This window comes from Sapajus apella, unplaced genomic scaffold, assembly GCF_009761245.1.
Source record: "Sapajus apella isolate SASKATOON/1434 unplaced genomic scaffold, GSC_monkey_1.0 scaffold128, whole genome shotgun sequence".
Classification (NCBI taxonomy): Eukaryota; Metazoa; Chordata; class Mammalia; order Primates; family Cebidae; genus Sapajus; species Sapajus apella.
In genome coordinates, this window is record NW_022437068.1 from 4,106,218 (window position 1) to 4,124,550 (window position 18,333).

General features: G+C 40.7%; 1 protein-coding gene across 10 annotated transcripts in view; it reads left to right on the forward strand.

Moving 5' to 3' along the window:
- Positions 1–3,364: 3,364 nt before the first annotated feature.
- TMCC1 (transmembrane and coiled-coil domain family 1) overlaps positions 3,365–18,333 on the forward strand; it is a 255,819-nt gene continuing 240,850 nt past the window's right edge. For 2 of the 10 annotated variants that reach the window (XM_032262370.1, XM_032262374.1), the window contains exons 1-2: positions 3,460–3,568; positions 15,668–15,918. Coding sequence is in view for 3 of the 10 variants with exons in the window: in XM_032262377.1 (XP_032118268.1) it covers positions 15,715–15,918 (204 nt within the window). In the remaining 7 variants the exon portion in view is untranslated. Of the gene's footprint in view, positions 3,569–3,648; positions 3,883–15,664; positions 15,919–18,333 lie in introns of those variants that run through there. The other 8 variants (XM_032262377.1, XM_032262376.1, XM_032262373.1 and 5 more) reach the window with 8 other exon arrangements.

Genomic DNA, 18,333 nt, shown 5'->3' on the forward strand with positions numbered 1-18,333 from the left:
CTGGACGTGGTGGCTCACGCCTGTAATCCTAGCACTTTGGGAGGCTGAAGCGGGTGGATCACAAGGGCAGGAGTCTGAGACCAGCCTGGCCAATACGGTGAAACCCCGTCTCTACTAAAAATACAAAAATTAGTTGGGTGTGGTGGCACATCCCTGTAGTCCCAGCTACTCAGGAGACTGAGGCAGGAGAATTGCTTGAACATGGGAGGCAGAGGTTGTGGTGAGCCAAGATTGCGCCATTACACTCCAGCCTGGGCAACAAGAGCAAAACTCCATCTCAAAAAAAAAAAAAAGAAGTAAAAAGGTACTAAAAAGAGAAAAGAGTTGTATAAATATAAGGTAGGATTATACTTCATTTAATATAAATAGGACCACCATTCACTCATTCATAAATCTTCAATATTTAATTAAATATTTATTAAAATATTAAACTTAATATTCTAAAATTAATAAATATTAATTAAATTAATAAACATTTATTGAGCCTATAAAGATACATGGAGGTCCATGGGTTCAGAATGAGAGACAAAGTCCCTGCACTGGTAGAGCTTACAGTACAGGGAGGAAGGCAGAAATGTAAGGGGAAGTTATAGGTATGTTGGGCTAAGAAAGAGGAAATTCAGGTTTCAAGAGAATGTCATAAGAGCAGCTGACTTTGTCTGTGGGGTCAGGGAAGGTCTCCCTGAGGAAATGACATTCAAGCTGAGACCTGAACCATTTAAGCCAACTCTGTTGGAGAGGAAGGAGTATCAGGCACAGGAAGCAGCATAAGCAAAGGCCCTGAAGTAAGAAAAACTAGCACAATAATTACAAATTTTTGGCTAAGATGAAGTGTAGAAAAATTCTTTTTTTTTTTTTTTTTTTTGAGACAGAATCTCTCTCTGTGGCCCACGCTGGAGTGTAGAGGCATGATCTCCACTCACTGTAACCTCTGCCTCCTAGGTTCAAGCAATTCTTGTGCCTCAGCCTCCCAAGTAGCGGGATTACAAGTGCAAACCACAACACCCGGCTAATTTTTGTATTTTTAGTCGAGGCGGGGTTTCACCATGTTAGCCAGTTTGGTCTCGAACTCCTGACCTCAAGTGATCTGCTCACCCCAGCCACCCAAATGCTGAGATTACAGGCATAAGCCACCACGCCAAGGCAAGAAATTCAAAGTCACTAGTATATGATAATTTTCTATACAACAGTTATTTTTCTTACTTTCATGGAAATGAAATTCTTTATGGCAGTTTCAATGCCTCCTTCCTCTCATATATCATGGTTACTAGATGTAACCGTCTTTTTTGGTCACTTTAGACTTAATTTGTTTCTACCAACTTTTAATTTTGTGAAGCTACATTCTTTACTGATTACCCATATTAGCAAAGTGAAATATATACTAAGAGACACAAAGTATTTGGAAATGTGATAAATTACTGTTGCAGGCCTGCTGCAGTGGCTCACACCTGTAATCCCAGCATTTTGGGAGGTTGAGGCAGGAGGATTGCTTGAGTCCAGGAGTTTGGGATCAGCCTGGGCAACACAGTGAGACTCTGTCTCTATGAAAATAAATAAATAAATACACAATTATTGCTGCAAAGACCTTGCAATACTTCTGCAGAAGTTATGCCAGATTTTAACAAACAACAGTGTTTGTTCATTTCTCATTAATATCAATATCTGCATTCATTTCCCATCAATATCATCATTAACTAATATTCATTAGTCAATTTCAATTATAAATTTTTAATAGCTGTTCAAGTTCATATTTCCCGTAATTCCCCAAGTTACATATGTCATCTAGTCCAGTGCTTTTCAAACTGGGATATGCAAATAAATTGCCTGGGGGTCATGTCAAAATGAAGATTCTGACTAAGTTGATCTGGAGTGGGGCTGAGACTCTGCACTTCTAAAGAGCTCCCAGGTGATGCTGATACTGCTGTTCCAGGATCATATTTTAAAAGTAAGGATCTGATCAGAAGACTGAAAAGGTGAGTTGATACTTTGTTTCTCGGTGGATAAGAAAATTAAAAAATAATAAAAAATAAAAATAAAAAAGAGGAAAAGAAGACTGAAAAGGTCACTATTTTCTTTCAGTATTATAAACCTTTATTTTTAAAATGACACTGCAGTTTCCATTGTAGGATAATGAAGAAATTGATTTTAAAATTTAGTTTTGGAACATAGATGGGGTGATGGCTTTGAAATCTCCTTTTTCTAATATTCTCTATGCAGGATAAATTGAAAGGAATGTCTAGAGACTCTGCAATTTAAACTTAACATATATCTTTTTGTAACCATTATCACTCAGCTTTTCTTTGAAGAATTTCTTAGGCTAGGCACAATGGCTCATGCCTGTAGTCCCGGCTACTCGAGAGGCAGGAGAATCGCTTGAACCCAGGAGGTGGAGGTTGCAGTGAGCCGAGATCACGCCACTGCACTCCAGCCTGGGTGACAGAGCGAGATTCCGTCTCCAATCAATCAATCAATCAATCTGAAATCCTCATCTGTTTTTGCCTACCTCTTCCCACACTCGCAAGTCTACTCCATATTCAATGTTTTTTAGCGCTCCCCATTCTGGCCATGCCAAAACCTCAACACTTGGAGCAACTAACTCCTCCCAACTCAATCCCTCTTCCTCCTCAACTAAATAAATTCCCCTCATAAAGATTCTCTTAGTACCATACACATCTCAGAGGATTTTTTACTAACTGAAAACTTAATTTTGTTTGATTCTCCCATGAATGTTTTCCTTCTCCACCAGATCTCAAACTTCACGAGGCCAGGGACTCCGTTGACCCCATACGGTACTCCCAGCTCCTTGAACACGGAAGAAGCCTCATTACATAAGTCATGAACGAAAAAATAAACTGAGAAAACAAGAATTATAAAGAGATGGGCTGGTGGCTGCTTACGATTCCTTCATGGTAATATCTAGTGCAAAATAATGACAGTCTGCCCTTTACCAAGCAGCCTGCCAGGTGGAGCGAAGGCCTTGCGACTCAAGGTAGGTATATACAAACGTGTGATCCAGAGCAGCAGGCAGAAAACCCGACGAAACCCCATAGTACTCAGGGGTGTTGTTCCTAGGGCGAGGGTGGCTCGGTTCCTACAGCTTTTTGCCAGGAGGAGCTCACCCGGAGCAGCTCACCTGGTGCAGCTCTGTACTACCCGCACCGCACAGCTCAACCAGCCCAACAACCGCTTGGGTGGGCGGGCTAGAGGCGGGGCCACGGCTTCCACAACCCATCCCCGCCCCTGTGGCGTGCGCGCGCCCGTCTGCCTGGTCCCTTGCGCGTGCGCCGCCTGCCGGTGGGCGGAGGTGGTGGGCGGTGGCGGCTGCGGAGGGGGCGCGCGCGCTCTCGCTTCCTCGCGCCGGCTCTCGCTCCCGCGCCGGGGCTGAGGCGGTGGCGGCGGCGGCGGTGACTGAGGCGGTGGCGGAGGCTGAGGCGGCGCGGGGGGAGGGCCGGGAGGGGGGTGGTTGTGGGGGATGGACCGGGCGCGGCGGCTGCAGTGGAAGGAGCAGGCGCTTGAGCTCGAGCGACGGCGCTGGCGGAGACGCCGGCTGCTCCTCCCCTCCCCGCCGGTGAGTGAGCGCCCCCGCCCCGGACGCTAGCGGCGGTCGCGGCCCCCTCACGGCCCTCCGCGGTGGGTGGGGACATCGTGAGGGAGCGTGGCCCGGCTGCACAGCCGGCGCAGGCCTGTCCTCCCGCTCGCGGCCTGGCGCGGCTCGGACCCGCCGTTGCCCCCGTTTGAGGTTGAAGCCCCGGGCCTAGGACTCGACCCCCAGCATCCCACGGGGCCTCTTTCCTTTCCCGGCTCATTACGCTGTCATTTTGACCCTGGGGTTCCCCTCTCCAGCTTCTCGCCTCGTCCCCTTCCCAGCATCCCAGGGCCGAGGTGAGGGAGGGGCGTGTGAGAAGTCGGGCCAAGGCCGGAGGGACTGTTTAGCAGCCGGCTCCCGTCGGGGTCTGGGGTTTTAGGAGCCCTCGATCGCCATGGCGTCCCAGAAGTTAGCCACCAGGACTCAGCCATTTCCACCTGAAACCAGTTTTGCACCTTTTGTTTTGGTTTTGAGCAGTCGTTCCAGGCGAGAAGGGAGCCCGGCATACTGGGGAGAATAGGTGGTGGGAGGTGGGATGGGAGACGGAGCTGGCCGGGCCTGGCCTCAGGATGCCCCCATTAACGCTTGTAGGATAGGGGAAAGGGGTACAGCGAGTTGTACCTTCCCTAAAGGGCTAGAGATGTGTTTATAGCTTGTGAATCTCTGCTTTTTCAGCCTCAGCAAAGGGGTATAGTGTTGATCCGTGGCTGGTTTGGTTCGTCCCTTAACAACATTCTTGGTGAGGATTCCCCAGGTGAATCTGCCGCGGAGTTTCTTGAAGCTGTCCACTTGAGCTGTTGGCTACCACCCCGCCACCCCCCACCCCACACCATCCCCCAACTCCCGTTTGCTTTTGTGACACGTTGCACGTTAGTCTTGGTAGAGCCTAGCCATCGGGTACTGTACCATAAGCATCTCTATAAAAGGTCTGAATTCCTAAATTAGCTTATTCTGTTAAAAAAAAAAAAAAATCCAGGGCTTAAATCTCAGATAGCTGCTTTAAAATAAAACAAAACCTTGATTTGTTTCAGGAGGTAGATACATTTTTTTCTCTGTTTATTAGAAGATTGAAACTCAAATTGTGAGTAGGTGGTAGTTTTACTAGTGTCATATGACAAAATGATGCTTATAGATGGGATTTTAACTTAACAATACCTTGTCCTCTACCAACAGAGTTGGCTTGCTTTTTTTTTTTTTTTGAAATCACACACCCACTCTTTGGCTAGTGTAGAAAGATTAAAAAGCTGCTTCTGGTCTGTGGGTGGTAACCTTTTAATTTATAAAGAGTTTTGAGCTGCTTATAGATTGCTGATCAGCATCTTAGGAAAAATTTAGACATTAAAACTTCATTAGCATGTGATGTAGATCTGTTATGAGCATTGATTAAGATTTGATACGGTGTTGGTGCTGTGTACTGTATATAGGAATGAGATTTCTCAGAGCATTTGCATCTTAAACAGAAGCACAGACCGCTGACAATGTTGTGACACCTTGCAGTAGTTGAGAGACTCTTTTATGAGCGCAAAAGACCTGTAGTCTACAATTTGATGAAGAACTCCACTGTTACTTTAAATTCTTTGAAGTAGAATATTTCCCGTTTCCTGCAAGAGTACTTCTGCCTATCATAAATTTACAGAGCCTATAATGGCTGAGGGCTTAAGTTCCTCAGAGGGGCATTTATGGACCATTCATTAATTTACTTAACAAATATTTATTGAGCCCTTACTTTGTTCCAGTATGTTTTCTAAGTAGTGGGCTACAGTGGCAGGACAAAACACTCAAGGCCTCTTCCCTAATTAAGCTTTATTCTTTATATATGGGAATGCAGAATATACAAAAAACAAGCAAATAGGATCATTTCAGATAATGATATAAATCAGTGGTTAGTAAACTTTTGGTAAAGGACCATAAAGTATAGTACATATCGGGCTTTTTGGGCCATATGATCTCTTTTGCAACTATTCTGTTGTAGGACAAAAGCAGCTACAGACAGTACATGAACAAACATGTTTATGTTCTAGTTAAACCTGGGATGCTGAAATTTGAATTTCATAAAATTTTCACATATCACAGTATTATGAGTTTTAAAAAATATTTTCCTCCAACCATTTAAACATGTAAAACCATTCTTAGCCATAGAAAACATGGGGCAAGGTGGATTTGGCCTATAAATTATAATCTAGTCTTTTATAGAAAAAGTTTGCTGACCCTTAATATGAATTATGAAGAAAGTAAAACAAGCTGATGTGACAAGTGGATGATTGAGAGGAGGTGGAGGGTTATTTAGTGAGAGGAGGCATCACTAAGTAGAAGATATTTGAGTTGGGACCTGAAAAAAGGGAGTGCTTTCCTGGTAAATGAAACTGAGTGCAGAGGTCTGCAGGTACAGATGAGCTGGTTTTGTTTTCCAGCCTTGAACTTCCCCACATAGCATGTCATTCTAATCTTTGTGTCCTTGTTAGAATTGTTAGAATGTTCTTCATGTTGTGATAGGATGGTACCTTTCTATCTCCTCTTACTGATCCTGCCTTACATACCCATGGAGTAAGATTGCAGTGGACTTGCCCCTCATCTCACGGTTAGGTCCAAAAGTTAGTGCATGAGGCAGAAATCACATAAGATGAAAACTCTGCCTGAAAATTCCATAAATTGCTCAAAAAGTGTGATACGCATGTTTTTGTATATATAAAATTCTTACGAATATTAAAAGCTGAGAGCCACAGAGCTTGACTGAAGGAAAAAGCAAGAGGAAATAAGTTGTTGTATAGATATCTGGACTTTCAGACTATTTTGCTTTTTAAAACTACTGTGGAAGCCCTATCAGAGTGGGGGATGGTGTAGAATTTTGATATGTTCCTATTTCCATGCAGGATTTCATTCTATTTTTATATTCAGCTGCTATTACATTAATACATGCTCATAGATGTGTTGTGAATATTAAACAAGATAATACATTTAAAAGAGCCCAGCACTTAAGATAGTCAATAAACATTTGTAGAATTAGAATCTGATTTTTACTTCTTTGGGCCCACATACATACTGTCCTTTGAGAAGCTATAGAGAACTTAGCCACCTGCTTCCTGTCTTTCCTTATTGGCATTTCCTGTTGTGGCTCTACTGTACAGCAGTCACTTTCTTTGTCCTTGAGCATTTGTCACATTTTGTCAACAGTTGGCTTGTAAGTTAAATGGGTATATGATATAACTCTGTTGATTCTGCCACATGACCCTTAAAGTATTTGAGCACAGCTATTATGTCTCCTATTTAAGTCTTCACTTTTCAGAGCTAAATGTTTTCATTTCTTTCTTTTTTTTTAAGATAGAGACGGAGTCTCATATGTTGCCTAGGCTGGTCTTGAACTCCTGGCCTCAGGTGATCCTCCTTGCCTTGGCCTCCAAAAGTGGTGGGTTTATAGGCATGAGCCACCATGCTCAGCCATTCATTCATTCATTCATTTTTTAACCTTGCTACTCTGAAGTACATTTTAAGGTACAAACTCAGGTTTTATCACCTTGACCAAGTCTTCCTGATAATTCTAGACCTTCTTTATATTCTTAATGTACTTTTCACTCTTCAATTTATTTTTTCTTATTTTTGTATTTTATACAAATTTCATGAGCATTTGTCTTCACAGTGTGACAACAAGCTTCTTGAAGGCAAAAACCATTTTTGAATTATCTTTTATATCCTAGATGCACTGAGTAAAATTCCAGGGATGCAGTTGATCTTAAGTTTGTTATAATTTTTTTTTTTTTTTTTTTTGGGGACGGAGTTTTGCCCTTGTTACCCAGGCTGGAGTGCAATGGCGCGATCTCGGCTCACCGCAACCTCCACCTCCTGGGTTCAGGCAATTCTCCTGCCTCAGCCTCCTGAGTAGCTGGGATTACAGGCACACGCCACCATGCCCAGCTAATTTTTTGTATTTTTAGTAGCGACGGGGTTTCACCGTGTTGACCAGGATGGTCTCGATCTCTTGACCTTGTGATCCACCCACCTCGGCCTCCCAAAGTGCTGGGATTACAGGCTTGAGCCACCGTGCCCGGCCTGTTATAATTTTTTAAAAATAGACTTTAAAATTTAGATTTAGAGAAATATTGCAAAGATGGTAAAGAGTTCCTGCCTACTCTACACTGTTTCCCATATTATTAACCTCTTACATTCCTGTGGTAAATTTGTGACAATTAATAAACCAATATTGATACATTATTACAGAGACCATACTTTAGATTTCCACAAGTTTTTTTCCTTAATGCTCTTTCACTGCCCCAGGATCCCATCCAGGATACCACATTACATTTAGTAATCATGTCTCCTTAGCTCCTCTTGGTTGTGAGTTTCTCAGACTTTCGCTGTATTTAATGACCTTGGCAGTTTTGAAGATTTCTGGTCAGATTTTGTTTGTTGGTTTTTTTGAGACAGGCTCTTTCTCTTGTCACCGAGGTGTGATCTCAGCTCACTGCACCCTCGACATCCTGAGCTCAAGTGATCCTCTGACCTCAACCTCTGGAGTAGCTGGGCCCACAGATGTGTGCCATCACGCTCTGCTAATTTTTGTACTTTTTGTAGGGATGGGGTTTCGCCATGGTGCCCACACTGGTCTCGAACTCCTGGGACCAAGCAGTCTGCTCTCCTCAGCCTCTCAGAGTGCTGGGATTACAGGCATGAGCCACTGTGCCCAGCCATGGTCAGGTATTTTTATAGAATATTCTTTGGGATTTGTCCGATGTTTTTCTTATAGTTAGGCCAGGAATGTAATATGCTTTTGGAAGGAAGACCACAGGGGCAAAGTGTCATTCTCATCATATATAAGTCATATATACTACCAATATGACTTATCAGTGTTGTTATTAACCTCGCTCATCTGGCTTGAAGCAATGTTTGTTTTCTGCACTGTAAAGTTACTCTTTTGTCCTCTACTCTGGAAAAAAGTCACTATGTACAGCCCACACTTAATGGTGATGAGTTCTTTTCTACCTCCTGAAGGGTGGTGTAGCTACTTAAATTTCATTGCTTAATTGTTTCAGCTTTGGCCATTGGTAGCTCTTTAAGTTGGCTCCTTTATCCTTTCTCTTTGACATACCTCCAACATTGTGTGTGTACCTTCTTCCTCTCTGGCAACATAAGATGCTCTAAGGTTCATCTTGCATATTTTCTGCTCCAGTCTTACAATCAATGATTTCTTCAAAGAATGCTGGTACCTTTTATTGAAGAGTGGTGTTACAAACCAAGATCTGGGTGATAGGTGTGCTTGTTGGTACTGATGTGTTTTTGCTTCTAGGCCCTCTCAGTTGACAGAGGAAGGAGATATATTTGTACATACTAACCTGTGTAAATACACATATTTTTATATATTTCTATATGTAACTGTATATTAAACTAAACTTGACTCATGATGTCTCCAACTCTAATTAATTACCACATGTATCATTCTGATCTTACCTTGCTTATATGTAACCTCTCACTTCACCAGTGAGAAATCTGGCTCCCACTCTCCACCAGAATTTACTTAGTTCTTCAATTCCAGCATACACATACAGTAGTTTCAGAACTGTTAATCTGTATGCCTGTGGGAAACTAGTGTATCAACTAGAACTTATGGATAGTTCTTTTTGCGTTTAGTTTTATAGACAGCACTCATTCCCAATGTTTTTTAGGTTAGCACCTTTCCCTACTCCCCAAAGTTGTCTCATATATTTGTAATATATTTAGATTTTGTCACATTCTGCTTTTTTTTTTTTTTTTTTTTTTTGAGATACCCTTATCTCCTAATTATGAATTTATATATGTTAAAGTTTATTCTTTGTGCTTTAAATTTCTATGAATTTTGGCAGACTTCTAGTATTTTATGTTTAATGTTACAATATCATACAAATTAGTTCCACATTTCTAGAAAGTTTGTTTCTCACTTATTTACTTCCCTTACACCAGCCTCTGACAACCTCGCTGATATTTTTTACTGTCTCTATAGTTTTGCCTTTTTTAGAATGCCAATATATTATGTCTTAAAAAGTGTTTTTGAGTGATCTCTTTTTTAATGCTCACAGTATTTTGTTAAGTAGTGGAAGATACAGGAGCAAGATAACTAACATTCAGAAGTATTTTTTTTCCCTGAGGTAAAATTAACATACAATTTATGATCTGTAGTTAACCATTTTAAATGCACAGTTCAGTGGCTTTTAGTTCATTCACAGTATAACATGTGCAAACCACCACCGCTGTCAAACTATAGAACATTTTCTCTCCAAAAAGAAACCCCATACCTGTTAAATAGTCCCTGTCTTTGTTCTCTGGCAACCACAGTCTGATTTTTATCCTATGGGTTTGCCTATTCTAAACATTTCACATAAATGGAATCACATATTTTGTATTTTTAGTAGAGATAGGGTTTCACCATCTTGGCCAGGCAGCTCTTGAATTCCTGACCTTGTGATCCACCTGCCTTGGCCTCCCAAAGTGCTGGGATTACAGGCGTGAGCCACCGTGCCTGTCCGAGATTTTCTTCTTACTAGCTACATTCCCTCAGGTTTGAACTATAATAGAATAACATCAAATATTGTTTTCCCTTTTTCCTTTTTTTTTGAGACGGAATCTTGCTCTGTCACTCAAGCTGGAGTGCAATGGGATGATCTTGGCTCACTGCAACCTCTGCCTCCTGGGTTCAAGCGATTCTCCCACCTCAGCCTCCCGAGTAGCTGGGATTACAGGCACCAACCATCATGCCTGGCTAATTTTTGTATTTTTGTAGAGATAGGGTTTCACCATGTTGGCCAGGCCGGTCTTGAACTCCTGACGTTAGGTGATCCTTTTCCTACTTCAGCACCTGACCCCAAAGCTTTGTTTTGCAGCTATATTGCTTTGACAAATTCATTTTCCTCAGGAAGACTTGGCAGAAGTTTTCTTCTTTTGCCAGTTTGGGGCAGCGTGACCAATTCATTGAAACCCGTTCTTGTTTTTCAGATTTCTTGAAAGCAAGGACCATTCTTTGCTGTAGGTTATTTATTTATTTATTTTAAAGCAGGATCTCACTTTGTGGCCCAGGCCAGAGTGCCTTGGTGTGATCAAAGCTCATTGTAGCCTGGACATCCTAGGTTCAAGCAATCCTCCTGCCTCAGCCCCCTGAGTAGCTGAGACTATAGGCCTGTGCTAGCATGTCTGGCTAATTTTTGCATTTTTTTGTAGAGATGGGGTTTTGCCATGTTGCCCAGGCTGGTTTTGAATCCTGAGCTCAAGCGATCTGCCTGCCTTGGCCTCCCAAAGTGCTAGAATTACAGGTATGAGCCCCTACACCCAGCATGCTGTACTTCATTTTTAAATGACTTTTGGGTTCCATTGAGACAGTGAAAAAATAGATAAATTATATATTGACCACATATTGTTTTTTATCTCAAGAAATTTCTCTGTAGGCAAGCCCTTCAAAGGGTTTAATAACCACCGTGTAATAGAATACTGAGCTGAAAACAAGATTTTAGTTTTGATTTTATTTCTTCAAAAGACTCTCTTTAGTCAGACAAATAGCTTGTACTTTAGAGCTTCATTTTATAAAGAAGAAATAATATTGACTGATTTATAGGAAAGTGTAATGGGAACTGAGTTCTAATAATTAGGGTACTTGGAGGTTTTTGGAAGACAAGCATGTTGGAAGATGTGTATAAATTCTTTTTTATTTTATTTTGTAGAAATGGTGTCTCACTGTGTTTCCCAGGCTGGTCCAACTCCTGGGCTCAAGTGATTCTCCCTCCCAAAGTACTGGGATTACAGGTGTGAGCCACCATGCCCAGCCTGAAAATTCTTGATAGTGCTTTTTAATTTACTTTAATAATGTAAATGAGTCTGCTCGCACTATAATAAAAGTCTTTGTCCAGTATGTATGAATATTTTGTTTATTCATATATTTTACCTTTTTGGGGGCTCTTAGTTCTTTTGTATAGTTCTAGATTTCTTTTTTTTTTTTTTGAGATGGAGTTTCGCTCTTGTTACCCAGGCTGGAGTGCAATGGCGCGATCTCGGCTCACCGCAACCTCCACCTCCTGGGTTCAGGCAATTCTCCTGCCTCAGCCTCCTGAGTAGCTGGGATTACAGGCACACGCCACCATGCCCAGCTAATTTTTTGTATTTTTAGTAGAGACGGGGTTTCACCATGTTGACCAGGATGGTCTCGATCTCTTGACCTTGTGATCCACCCGCCTCGGCCTCCCAAAGTGCTGGGATTACAGGCTTGAGCCACCGCGCCCGGCCTATAGTTCTAGATTTCTACATGGTATTTTTCTTCTGATTGAAGGACTGATGTTTCTTGTAGTGCACATTTGCTGATAATGAATCTGTTTATTGTTTGAATATCTGAAGAAGTCTTTAATTTGTTTTTAGTTTTAGGAACTATTTTCATAGGATATGGAATTACTGTTGACATTTTCTTTATGATGCTGTTTCGCAATCTTCTCACCTGCATTGTTTCCAATGAGAAATCTGCTTTCATTGGGTTTATTTTTCTGTATGTAATATGTGGTTGTTTCCCTCTGGCTGCTTTTATTTTTCTTTAAAAAATATATATTTTTCTTTTTTTAATTTAATTTTTTTATTTCTAAAAAAAATTAAAATAGAGACAAGGTTTTACCATGTTGGCCAGGCTCGTCTTGAACTCCTGGCCTCAAGTGATTCATCCCTCTTGGCTTCCCAAAGTGTTGGGATTACAAGCATGAGCCACCACTCCCAGCCCAAAAACGTATTTTTTATTGTAGTGAAATGCACATAATTAAATATTTACCATTTTAACCATTTTTTGTTTGTTTGTTTTTGAGAAGGGTCTCACTCTGTCACCCAGGCTGGAGTGCAGTTGCATGAACATGGCTTACTACAGCCTTGACGTCCTAGGTTCAAACCATCCTTCCACTTCAGGCTCCTGAATAGCTAGGACCACAGGTGCCTGTCACCATTCCTGGCAAATTTTTACATTTGTTTTTTGTAGAAATGGGGTGTCACCATGTTCCGTAGCCTGATCTCAAACTCCTGGGCTCAAGCAATCCTCCCACGTTGGTCTTCCAAAGTGCTGGGATTGCAGGCATGAGCCAACCTGGCCCATTTTAACCATTTTTTAAATTAATTAATTAATTTAGAGTCACTGCAGAGTGCAGTGTCATGCGATCTTGGCTCACTGCAACCTCTGCCTCCCAGTTTCAAGTGGTTCTCCCAACTCAGCATCTTGATTAGCTGGGATTACAGGCATGTGCTACCACATGCCTGGCTATTTTTTCCCCCCGTATTTCCATATTTTTAGTAGAGACGGGATTCATCATGTTGGCCAGGCTGGTCTCTAACTCCTGACCTGAGGTAATCTGCCCACCTTGGCTTCCCAACGTGCTGGGATTACAGGTGTGGGCCACCATGCCTGGCTGATTTTAACCATTTTTAAGTGTGGTGTTCACTGATATTAATACATTCATAATGTTGTACAACCATCACCATCATTCATCTCCAGTACTCCTTTCATCTTCCAAACTGAAACTCTGTTACAAACACTAACTCCGCAGACCCTTCCCTTGGCCTGCAGAAGCCACTGTTCTACTGTCTGTGAATTTGACTACTATAGGTTCCTCATATAAGTGGAATCGTACAGTACTTGTCTTTTTGTGACTGCCTTCTTTCACTTAATGTCCTGAAGGTTCATCCATGTTGTAGTATTTTTCAGAATGTTCTTCTTTTTTAATACTGCTTAATATTTCATTCTATATTATATACCACATTTTACTTATCCATGCATCTGTTGATGGACAGATATGACATTTGGGTTGCATCCACTTATTGGCTATTATGAATAATACTTCTGTGAATATGACTATACAGATATCTCTTACAGACCCTGCTTTAAATCTTTTTGCTATAAACCCAGAAATGGAATTGCTGGATCATATGGTAATTCTATTTTTAATTTTTTGAGGTACTTCCTTACTGTTTTCCACAGCAGCTGTGTCATTGTACATTCCTATCAGCAGTGCACAAGGGTTCCACTTTCTCCTTGTCAGCACTTGTTTTCTTTTTTTTTTCTGATCGTAACTATCCTAATGGGTGTGAGTGGTATCTCATTGTAGTTTTGATTTGCATTTCCCTAATGATTTATGTTTATTAGCCATTCATGTATCCCCTTTGGAGAAATATCCTTTGCCCATTTTTATCAGGTTTTTTGTTTTTGTTGAATTTTTTTTTGTTTGTTGTTTTGGGAAGGAGTCTTGCTTTGTTGCCCATGCTGGAGTACAGTAGCGCCATCTCGGCTCACTGCAACTTCTGCCTCTCGGGTTTGAGTGATTCTCCTGTGTCAGCCTCCTGAGTAGCTGGGATTATAGGCGTGTGCCACCATGCCCAGTTAATTTTTGTATTTTTAGTAGAGATGGGGTTTCACCGTGATGGTCAGGCTGGTCTTGAACTCCTGACCTCATGATCCACCTGCCTCAGCCTCCCAAAGTGCTGGGATTGCAGGTGTGAGCTACTGTGCCTGGCCTATTTTTGTTGAGTTTTAAGAGTTCTTTGTATATTTTGGATGATAGATGATCTGTAAATATTTTCTCCCGTTCCTTATTCCTCTTGCTCCTTTTAAGATTTTTCCTTATGTCTGGTTTCAAGGAATTTGATTTTGTTGTGCCATGGTGGAGTTTTAGCTTTCTTTGAGTTTTTTGCTCTTTTTGTTAAGCTCTTTGAATTTGTGAGTTTATACTTTTCATCAGATTTGGCACATTTTTTGGCTATTATTTGTCCAAATATTCAAACATCCCTCCTTGGATTCCAATTACATATGTATTATTAGGTTCCTTGAGGTTGCCCCATACCTTACTGATGCTCTGCTTTTTTCCCTTGATCTTATATTTTGTGTTTCATTTTGGATAGTGTTTTTTTTTTTTTTTTTAGGCGGAGTTTTGCTCTTGTTGCCTAGGCTGGAGTTCAGTGGCCCAATATTGGCTCACTGCAACCTCCGCATCCCGAGTTCAAGCCATTCTCCTGCCTCAGCCTCCTGAGTAGCTACGATTACAGGCATGTGCCACCATGACTGGCTAATTTTGTATTTTTAGTAGAGATGGGGTTTTTCCATGTTGGTCAGGCTGATCTGGAACTCCCAACTTCAGGTGATCCGCACACCTTGGCCTCCCAAAGTGATGGGTGGATAGTTTTTATTGCTGTGTCTTTACATTCACTCATCTTTCCTTCTGCTGTGTCTTGCCTGCTGCTAGTTCCATCCAATGTATTTCATTTCAACCTGTTATATATATTCTGTAATGTGTGATTTGATATAAATGCAGTGATGTAGCAGGTATCAATAAATACTGCCTTAATTTGTTGCCGTAATAGATTTCTTGTTCTGTATGTTATCTAAAAAGGGTATGAAAACCACTCTATATGTCATATTAACTTTGATATCCCTTTGTTTTCACGTTAACTTTTAGTTCCTCTGCCAAAACCTACATATGTATTTTTTTGTATGATTATTCTACATTTTCTGCTGAGAGTGGACATATGCATTAGTAGTTCCACAATATTTGTTAAGTAAGTTGCCAGAATAATTGGTCTGTTTGGCAGACTGCAGACAAATATTTATCTGTGATTGGTTGTATGATATGACTATGATTTTACTATAAGAAACTTGAAATAGATTTTAATATTTTCTTTACTATTATCAGAGAGAGAGCTGCATTACCTGCTGAAGTGTATTTTTGGTTATTGCTGTCATTAATAACTCAGTGCCAGCTAGGTGTGGTCACTGGTATTACCTCCATGTGATCATTTTTTGTTCACTAATGTTAATTTAAAAAGTTTTGCAGCCTGAGAACTGATATACCTCAGAAATATTTCAGATTTTTTAGATTTTGGAATATTTATATTACACGTATCAGTTATGCATCCCTAATTGGAAAGTCTAAACTCTGAAATGCTCCAATGAGTGTTTTCTTTGAGGATCATGTTGGGACTCAGAAAGTTTTCAGATTTTGGAGCATTTTGGGTTTCGGCCTTTCAGAGTTGGGATGATCAGCCTGTCATTGTTTGTTAGATAGTCATTTACATTCAGCAGTTCTTTCTTTTCTTGCTCCTCTGTCCCAGCAGGTATTAATCTCTGGAGAAGACAAATCCACAGTTAGCACTTTCTTCAGATGCTGACACTCAGTGAACAGTTGCTCTTGGTGACAAGATTTAGAAGACACAGTGTCCATCCTTCCAGATTGGATCTCTTTTTCATATGGATCTTCTGTTTCTATGTCTTTTTTAAAAAGAACTTTTTGGGAAACCTTTTGGATTACAACTGTTCATCTTCATCTATGCAAAGAAAGGAAAGCTATTGCTGGGATTTTGAGGAGGTATGTTTTTTTTTCTTCTGCAAAATCACATCACATAGGCACTCAGAACAGTGTAAAATAATTACATTTTCCTCTCTAGAACTCAATTCTCATTCATTTACTTGTTCCATCTTCCTTTCTCATTTTCTCTTTTTTTATAGCAACTGTGGCTCAACAAGAACTTTCTTAATGTATGTAATGAAACAGCTCATTTCCTACATTCTTCGTGCATGTTATTAGACATGGGATTACACTTATAAGTAACAGGGAGCAGCTTGAATTCTGTTTTTAAAAACTAAAATTTTTTAATTTTATTTTTATAATACAGACAGAGTCTTGCTGTATTGCTGAGGCTGGTCTCAAACTCCCGGGCTCAAGTGATCCTTCAGCCTCCCAAAGTGCTGGGATTGCAGGTGTGAGTCACCATCCCCAGCTGTAGCTTGCATTCTTATTTCTCAAATTGAAATTGTGGCTTCGGTGAACTGAGTTTGTTCTCATTCTGCATAGACACTGGATGGATTAGGAAAGTTTAGTACCCTTAACATAATATTATGGCTATACGATTTCATAGTCTGGTTCAGTTTAATTGGCAAGAGGAGGTGTGATATTGTAGAGTTTTGAACTAAAAATTGAGACTTCAGTGCCAGGTTTGACATTATTCCATACTTTGAGAGTTAAAGTATGTTTGCTTTCTCACCTCTAAAATGGTCTTACTGTTACTTGCTTTACACAGCTCGTGGAGTTATTGAGAATCAGATGAGAAAATCTGTGTGAAAGATTTTTATCAATATAAAGGATTGTTATTGCATTATAGACAGTTAGGTATATCTGTTCTTTTCACTCAGAATACTCAGTTTTTCTCTCTGAAAACTTTTTGAATTTTTTTTGAGACAATGTCTCGCTCTGTAGCCCAGGCTGGAGTGCAAGGGTGCAGTCATAGCTCATAGCAATCTCACACTCCTGGGCACAAACAGTTCCCCTATGTCAGCGTCCCAAGTAGCTGGGACTGCAGGTGTATGCCACTGTGATCAGCTAATATTTTTATATTTTGTACAGATGGGGGTTTCACTATGTTGCCCATACTGGTCTTGAACTCTTAAGCGCAGTGATCCTTTTACCTTGGCCTCTCAAAATGCAGGGATTACAGGCATAAGGCACCATGCCTGGCCTGAAATAAATAAATAATGCATAAATGCAGTTTTTAAATTTATGATGACAAATTCTAATGAGAAAAGTAAAAGGAAAGGATTAAAAAAATGTATTGAGGGGAAGGGTTTGAGTGTTCACAGATGGATTCACACAGAAGATGACATTTGAGTAAGGGCTTGAAAGAGGTAAAGGAGTGAGCCACACACATACATGAGAAGAGCATTCTAGGCATAGTGAATCATGGCATACAGGTCCTGAGACAAGCTTGCCTGAGGATGGTGAGGGTGGGTCCTTACTTGGTGGTGCTTTATGGAAGTGCTTTTCAAACTTTAATGCACACATGAATTACTTTGGTTCTTATTAAAATTCAGATTCTAGTCTCATAGGTCTGGGATAGAGCCTATTACTAATAAGCTCCCAGGTGCTACTGCTGTTGGTGGTGGTCTTTGTAGGACTTTAGCTTTTACACTGAGCAAAATAGGAAGTTTTTGGAGCATTTGGGCAGTAGGGTGACATGATCAGATTTATATTTTGACATTTTCATTTCTCTGGCTGCTGAATAGATAGTGGTGGATTGGGCAAGGACAAAAGCAGAAATACTAGTTTGGAGACTATTATTGTAATCAAGGCGAGAGAAAATGTGGTTTGTGCTAGAGAGTAGCAATGACTGTAGTAACACATGGTCTGATTCTGGATATATTTTTCAAGTAGAGTCAGCAAGTTTTGCCGATTGGATATGTGCTGTGAAAGAAAGGAAAGAGTTAAGGTTTTTGTACTGAGTTTCTGAAAGGATGCTATTGTCATTTATTGAGATGGAGGACTGAAAGAGGAACAAGTTTCCAGGAGAAGTAATAGAAGCTCAGTTTTAGATGTAAATTAAAGATGGCTATTAAGACTTAGAGTTGTTGGGTAGACAGTTGGGTTTATGAATCTGGAATTCAGGAGAGAAGGATCTGCTGGACATATACCTCTGGGTATTGTTAAAACATTATATTTAAATCCAGAAAGCTGGATGAGATCTCTAATTAAGTGAGTAGAGATGGAAGTAAGAAACAGTTGAAGAACTTAATTAACTCCAGAGCTTAGAGATTCCGGAGGTGAGAAGGAAACATCAAAGACGACTTAGTAGCAGTAGCCAGAGAGGTAAGATGAAAACTAGGTTAGAGGGTATCCTGGAATCTAATGAGGAAAGTGTTTCAAGGAATAGAAAGTGATCAGCTGTGTCAAATACTATATTTGAGATGAGGGCTGAGAATTAACTATTTGATTTAACAATGTGGCAATTAT